At 34.7% G+C, this 8,575-nt stretch overlaps 1 protein-coding gene across 1 annotated transcript; it reads right to left on the reverse strand.

Annotated features, from left to right (window-relative positions):
- Positions 1-88: 88 nt before the first annotated feature.
- LOC105623854 lies at positions 89-2,725 on the reverse strand (the record flags this gene model as incomplete). Its single annotated transcript, XM_012205227.1, has 3 exons — positions 2,572-2,725; positions 1,836-1,876; positions 89-222 (listed from the first exon to the last, which is right to left on the reverse strand). Coding segments are annotated over exons 1-3 (329 nt in total), but the record flags the coding sequence as incomplete, so codon positions are not given.
- Between the last annotated feature and the right edge of the window lie 5,850 nt (positions 2,726-8,575).

Here is an 8,575-nt window from a genome sequence, read left to right on the forward strand (position 1 = left end):
GTGTGTGTGTGTGTGTGAACTCAATGATATACAAAATTTATAAATTTATAAATATCGAAGAAGGATACAGATACAAGCGGGTCCTTACAAGCAAGCGAAGCAAATGACAAAAAGTATGCTTACCAAGACACTGTTCCCTCGGCTGTCCAGAATGTGCAGCGATCGACAAAAATCACGGCCTCCCACCGGACACGGTGTATCTATCGCCCATTCGTTGCACATCTGCAAGAATAGAAATAGCAGCATTCCTTGCAAGATCTCCACATAAAAATGAAAATTATATTGCCAATATCAATCACATATTGCTCGATATATTATCGATTAAAACGAAAAAAAAGTAAAAAATATGTAAGTTTTATTGTTGTGACATTACATAAATACGAAGATAATATAATTGAAAACATATAATGACGTTGCGAATTTTTTATAACGTAATGATAATTCTAAGAAGTAATTTTTGAAAAGAAACTTGTCACCATTACACGTTATTTATTGAAAAATAATAATTTGCTAATTGTAACGCATCGTTATAATACTTTTAATCGTTATTTTTAACTCGTTATTTATTTATTTGTAACGAATTACTTTTTTTCAATAAATCACGCGCAATAATGACGAGTTACTTTTCAAAAATGACTTTTTTCAAACCTTAACATTTGGATTGGTTACCATAAAAAAATTGCAAAGATATTATTAAACCATCATTATAAAAGTAACGGTATTATATTTTCCATTATTTTTAGACATAAAGAAATATTTTAATTATGGAAGTTGTATAATAACAAGAGGATCTCATAATAAACTAATAATAATTTTTCTGTAGATAAGGGCGCGCTTCAAGAGATTTCAAGATTATCTTCATTTTTTAAATAAAATTATATGATTATTGTTGTGTAATATGATTTCCCTTTAATTATTTTATGAAGTATTGAAGTAGAATTGCAAAAAATCAGTAATTACGAGTTATTTTATATTGGCATATTTTAATATGAAATTTAAAGTATATCATAAATAATTCATTTTTTTATAACTATATTTTAGTGCTTTTATTCAGAATAATAAAATGATTTACTTTGCATAAAAAAATACAGTTTCTTTTTAAAAAATATGCAATATTATACAATTTGCAACTACATTTTTAATTGTAATAATTATTTTTTTAAAAAATAACAATTATTTTTACATCAGTTACATCTCTTATTCGATACATAAAAATTTTTTAAGATATGATTTGTGCAAAAAAATGGTTTATGAGATATTTTATATTATGTCAAACTATATTAAAATAAAGTACAAAATACATCGTGAACTATTGATTTTTTTTATAATTCTACTTTTTATGCTTTATACGTAGAATAACTAGAATCATATTATGTAAATAAAAATTGTGTAATTCCATTAAAAAATGGAGATAATTTTAAAATCTACGAAGCGTCAAAATTATTCAACTTCCAAAAATATTACCAACATGTTATAATTTTTTTGACTATAACTTTTGTAAATAAAATTTTCATATTTTTAATAATAGCGAAAATATTACATAAATAAAATTATCGCCTATCCTGTATACATTGTACTATTCTTTTAAAATTCTGTCAATATTCCACAAATATTTACGGATGATACGATAAACTACTACATTTCTGAAAAGAAAAAGACTAAAAACGAAAAGAAATTGGAGATAAGACCTACGAAAGGAATGAAGAAATGTAAGGAGAGTTTAGAATAAACCGAAATCGATGGCGGAACGATCTACAGAGTTCTACAAAATTGGACCAGATACGATAGAGTCATTACGGGACTCTTAAGGGAGCGTTTAATGGAGTCGTCGATACCTGGTTATCGCTGACGTTGACGCAAGTGTAGCACGTTAGACCTGCAACACAGAAAGAGCGTCGAGCTGAGTAACTGCGTCACTGGAACAATCGAAATGGGACTGGGGGGGAGGAGGGGGATGAAGACGCGGGCGTTAACTCTTAATTGCACCGTCGCGTCGTGCCGTAGAGATACGGAAATTCTATTTGGGGAAGAAAGAAAATTACAGGGAACGTATACATTCAGGGATTAAACGAGTTTAGCCGTCTAGACATCCAAAAGTTAACAACAAGCTACTGAGTTTAAACAAGCCGACTCTACCAGAAAAGGACTTTGCAATGACTTTACCGAAACGGTGTCCCAGAATAGTGTCCTGAACACAATTGCCATCTTATGGCAGAAGCTAAATTCGTTAATGCAAAGTTACGGCAGTGATTTTACCGTAGCGATAGAGGAAGAGTTAACGCGCGTTGTATACGACGAGTGCGGGAGTGTCATTGACAGGAAGGGTTGCGGTACATGTGTGAAGTTGGTTGAAAGGATAAGCGGTAGTTCGGAGATTAGTGGCGTTCGATTGCAGGATCGGCAAGCTGGGATAAACTCGAGTTAGCCAAGTAAATCATGGTTTTCGACTCTTTTCTCTCTCTCTCTCTCTCTCTCTCTCGCTCGTTCTCATATTCCTCTTCCTCGTACTCTCTATCTATTTTCTATCGAACATTTCCGTTCATTTTTCGACGGTCCAGCACCGATACTCACGATAGATGTCTTCCTCGTCCGCGCTGACGCCCTTCAGGCCCTCCCGCCGCTTCGTCTCCTCTTCCTTTCCGTTTCCGTTTCCGTTTCCGGAGAGGACGTTTCTGCCGCAAGTTTCCGCAGCCAGAAGCAGCCCGACCATCATCCACGTGATCATTCCTCACATCTCTGGAACGACAGAAATGGGGTCGTGCGTTACTTACATAAGTGACCTCGAAAGGGCATTAGAGAACGCCAATTACTCGGAGGAGCATTAGGATTATAATCGGTAGGAGAAAAACGACCTGACGAGAATTTTAATTCTGATCGATCGTGCCGCGAGGATTGCGTCCCTCGGGAAAGAGGTGGCAAAGTGACTCTATAGCCGCGAATGTTCGCATTCTCGTCGCGTCCGTCGTTGACATGAAATGTGGCTGTCTGATTCCCCTTCTTCCTCTCATGCTGACATTGGACATTGATCTGTATATTGGATGAATAAAACTGATGATTGAATGACTTAGAGATAAAAGAGAATATAAATAGAATATGAGATTAGATAATAATAATAAATATTTTATTCTTTTGAAATTATTTCGCCACTATTTTAATTTTAATTTTAATATTAATTTTTCTAAAATTGTGCTATGAATTTTAAACGCGTTCTGAATAAATATACGTGAAAATCGTGAAAACGTTTCTTGGTGAAGAAACTCGACAGTAAATTCAATATTCGGATTAGGAATTATGAGAGAAATTGCGGAACCGAATGTCGACAACGAATGTGGCCGATTTAAAGCGACGTCTCGTCGACTGCGGGTGCCTGCCGTTTGCGTATGTGCCGTCTGCCAATGGATAGTCTGTCTCGGGTGGATGTACATACCGGTACCGGGATGTCGATCAGAGCCCGATTCTAGGACACGGGCGACCTATCGGCGGACGTCAGTTCCGTGCGTCGTATTAGGGTCTCGACGAGTCAATGGATCGAACGTTGGACCTTTCGAGATAGATAAGGTCGTGTCGTGGCTTTCCTCCTGGGGGCCAGCCAGCCGCAAGAAACGCTTTCGCGATGACAGGCACCCTCTAATCGAAGTAATTAATTCTGAACTGCATGATCAGGATCTGCCAACCATTTTCCAATTTCACCGTATAATCAGCGCACTTTGCGAAACTATTATTATTTTTTGCTCACTAAGGATTGCTTGCTATAACTTGTCAAGTTAGGTTTCCATATAATGAAAAACTTTAGTTTATTGCTGTAATGTGATAACATCTTGAATTCTTATGTCACACGAAGAGAATAGTTTTGCTAAAGTATCTAAAAATTTAACTATATACTAATCTGAAAATAATTTTTTTGGACTATCAAAATAATTATGTAGAGAACATTCAAATTAGTTGCTAGAATTAAAACTTTTCGTAGCATTGTTCATCGTGCTTGAATTTTCAAATCTGGACCTACTTAAATTTTTTAATGCTTCAGCAAAATTGTTCTTTCCGTGCATATATTATGTATGTAGCAAAATGTATAAGAGATGAGATTAAAATATCTCTGCATAGAAGTTAAGCGCATATTTGAATATTATTAATCAGCACATTATGGTTTTTTGAGTATAATAGAAACTCTTTGAGAATAATGTAGTAATTACAATTTACAAGAAATATCATTAAAACATGAAGCTTCTATTGATGTGTATTGTTATTGTTAGTTTATACCATCTTAAGTTTGATCGCGCGTTTTATCGCTCCAATTTAAATTCATTCTTGTAAGAGGGCTTATGTCTCACGCTCTCTTGGCTTGCTGATGTTCCCATATCCTTGCTACTCTTCCACTTCTGAATACTCTTGAGTTTGAACTCTCTTAACGGAGTTGTTAATTATACACTTACTAACTTTGCTTTTATCCGTGCTCCACTTATTCGTAAAGTTTGGTGCTCGACGATGTATATAATGTATTGTATTTTTCTTTCTTGTTCATTTCGCGACATGACGAAGGAATATAACTTTGTGGTAAAATGGTGTTTTTATGTATATCGTTCCGAAAGAGCCAGCCGGAGTTTATCTTTGTTGCTTCACTTCGTTTTAATTAGTTCGAGTAGCTGATGGAAAATTGTGCAAAATGTGTATAAGATAGACGCGCAATATGCAATACACTTGATTCACTTAAGCGGTACACTTTAATTAGGAGTCCTAAACTATCCAACATCTCGTTTGCTGAAAGTAATATCATTGAAATAATGAGAGATTTATACTTGCTTTAAACGCGCATTTCAAACTCACTGCTCGATTTTCTGCTGCTCAAATCTCGAAGTTTAATTATTCAGAATAGACGGAAGTGAATTTTACGAATCCTTTGACGCTATAATTTGGATACTGCTTTGTAAATATGTACAGACTTGGTTGACGTATTTCTGCGCATCGCCTTGAATCCTTGCATAAGTTTTCTCCAGTTTATGCAAAATAACCATGCATCAAGATAAGAAAACCGTTTTATGTAAAATGGCTCGCGCGGAAATACATGTCACGAAACACCTGTCGCGCGTAAAACTTTTTCGCGAGCTTGGCACAGCACTGGGTGACAAAGCCCTGCCATTTATTGGCCTCGTCTGACAATGCGAATACTTTTCCTCTCTTATATCGACATATAATGGTATTGCGCCATCTGATATATATCGGCCATATTTTCACGACTGTGATTCACGTTTTAAAACGAGTTATTATTTAGAATTAGAATAATTAACTTCATTCGGAATAAATTGCTTGTGTCTATATAAAGTATCTACTCATCAAATTAGAGTAATTAGCTTCATTTGAAATGAATTACCTATGGAGTTTCTATCGATCAAATTGCTGGTTATCGCGCGCTAATAATTTCAGTTAGTCTCGTAAACGGGACGTTGATCGAGTAGTTATGTATATTGCCTATGCGCGCTATGCGCGTGTCTGGCTTTTGATCGAGTACAAAACGCATTTGGCGTATCGGATTACGAAGGAAGCTCTATCAATTCTAGAAAGCGCAGCTTCGACGGGAACAGAGTTCCAAATGGCTTAAAACTTATAATACCACTCATTATAATCCAGGGTAAATTATCGGGGATTAAATAAATTCGAAACAGGAATAAATAAGAGTGATCGCGTTAATCTTGTTAAATGATTATACCTATTGACTTCGAAGCTGCCGAACAAATCCTCATCGAACAATCATCACGTGTTTAATTACCAGTGAAATCAATTAATAAAATAGATCAATTGACGAAAAATAAAAATGATGTTTCATCTCATCTCGTGCGAAAGCTATCGACGTGACGGGGAATACTTTTTTCCGTAAAAACAAATGCCAATTTAATTCCGCATCAATCATGATGGCTCCCACGTTCTCGAACTCCGATTAGTTTAAAGGGGAACTATTTTCCAAGAGACAGTTTTTACAGAATGCTTTTGGGAAGCAGTGAAAATTCTGTTCTATGAACTGAATAGCTAAAAAGTCGGAATGAAATCAATTTACAATTTTAATACTAAATTAACATTCTAAAAGCAATTTGTGACATAAATACAACGGTTACAGAAGCGTTATGCGCGTGCACTCAGGATTATAATTTCCAATGATTTCCATGTTCAAATTTCTAGATAATATCAAAATAGGTTAAATGATTTCTCTTTTAGGAAATATATAATATCGAACGTAGAGTTGAAATTATTTTATTGAAATGTATTTAATTCCTATCGAAATTACATATCTAGATGTAATACTTTTTTACACGAAATGGACATTTCCGGTGTAATACCGTAATGTAGGAGAAATGAATAAGGGGTTTCAATTATTGCTGAATAAATGTAAAACGTGGATAAAATTTTGTGTGCAAGAAACGCGAAAGGACGGAATCGAGCGGAAACGTAATTTGCGTCGATAATATATATGCGCAAGAACGGTATTTAAATTATTCATCGATTTGAATGCGAGCGACAAGTAAAGTCGCTTGGATACACAATCGAATTTTTTAATTATCTCTCCCCCTCTCCCCCAGACCGACTAAAGTTATATCCATGTTTTCTCTATTAACGGCAGATAATAGCTGACGCACATTTTCGGTGTGTTTTCTAAACATTTGTAGTAATAGATCTGGATAATTGGGATAACTCATGCCGCGTTCTAAAGCTCCTGTAGCTTCGGTTGTGGGCGGATAGGCTAAACGGATGAACAGATTCACGTTGCGCCGCGCAAACGCGTCGCAAATTGAAGAAAAACAGATCGATAGTAATCTAATGTTACATTTTCTACCCTTTTAACGTGTTATGATAATATTGCCTTAAGTATACGTGTATTTTGTACCAAACAGTGCGAACAGTTAAATGATATCTGAGAGGTCCTCTTTAATTCAAAAGCTATACAAAACCGAGTGAATTTCCATACGTAGTCCTTGACACGTTTACACACACACACACACACACACACACACACACACACACACATCCGACAGCAGATAGTGTGATAAACTTTATTATATCGCGTCATCATGCAATTTGCCTTTAGTTAATATTTGTTTACCTTTATCTTTATGCATCCATTTAGAATGGCAACTATACTCATGTCAAATGTACTCTTGGGATGTTCGCGACTCGGACCAGCAAAGGACAAAGGGAGTAAGTCACAAAGTACGTTTACATGTGGCGAATTTCGCACCAGTGCGCGTATCACCACGAATTCGTCAAAGTGCTTCAACGTCCATTGTTTATCCGCGCGTCCGACCGCATGCGGTTTTCTATCTTTCTACGGAAATGATCGACACAATCCATAGACTTTTAGAAAATACAACATTCCGGTCGAGATTCGATCGGATTTCTCTTGTTATTTATTCGATGAGAATTGGAGACGTTTCGCCGAGTTTCGTGGTAATCCCAGCTGTATCGTGCCACGAAGGCATTCGAGACGAGGGCGAAACGAGGATGGAACGAGGGTTAAAGTGCAGGAAAGGGATGTGGACCAGCGAACGATACGGTACGGTGGTGCGATAAATATAATATATTTCCGACCGTAAGAGATACATAGTGGAGAAATATGCTTGCTGCGCGGAAACATACGCATTATATAAATTGCTCCTTATGAAGAGGAAACGAATTTTCCATTTACGTTTTCATACTGAAATGTTTCGCTTAAAAAATCCACAGTGTATCCTTTTTCTTCATATATCTTTCTTCTAATATTTCTATTATTATATGCACGGAAAGAATTTTCTGAAGTATCTAAAATATCGAAAATGATTAATGTTGTATCATTCCACGCAGAAATTTCAATTGTGAATAATAAATTTACGCACTATATCATAAAATAATACATAGAAATGACGATTTTGCTAAAATGTATAAAAATTTAGATACAGAAAATAATTTTGGACTAAAGTAATCACATAGAAAACGTGATGAGTGATACTATAAAAAATTTTGACAGTTTAGCAATCAGTTTGAGCGTTCAACATAATTATTTTGATAATCCAATAAAGTCATCTTTATATCCATATTTAGCTAAATTTTTATAGATTTTTCAGCAAAATCGTCTTTTCTATGTATTATTTCATGATATAGTACACTATTAAATTTATAGTGTCAATTTAACTTAATTCGTCTTATTAAATATATCATTATTTTATACTACAACGATAATTAAATTTGACACTACATCGTCTCAATTTGACACTATAAATTTTTTGACACTATATAGTGTCAAATATAACCGTTATTTTAGTATTTTAGTGTGAAATATAATCATTATTTTAGTATAAAAACGATATATAATTGCAGTGACGATTTACATTAGGTTAAATTTGATAGATTTTTAACAAATTTGATTTAACAGTGTACATAAATTTATTAATTATGACTGTAATTTCTGTGTTGAATGATACAATGTTAATAATTTTCGACATTTTCGCAAGTTCGCAAAATATGCAATTAATTGTAAAGCATTCTTTGGAACTTTTCTATTAATTAGTGGTTTGCTCTTATAAAAATATATGTAGTGTGCGAAAATAAATGC

Source organism: Atta cephalotes (genome assembly GCF_000143395.1).
Source record: "Atta cephalotes unplaced genomic scaffold scaffold00065, whole genome shotgun sequence".
NCBI lineage: Eukaryota > Metazoa > Arthropoda > Insecta > Hymenoptera > Formicidae > Atta > Atta cephalotes.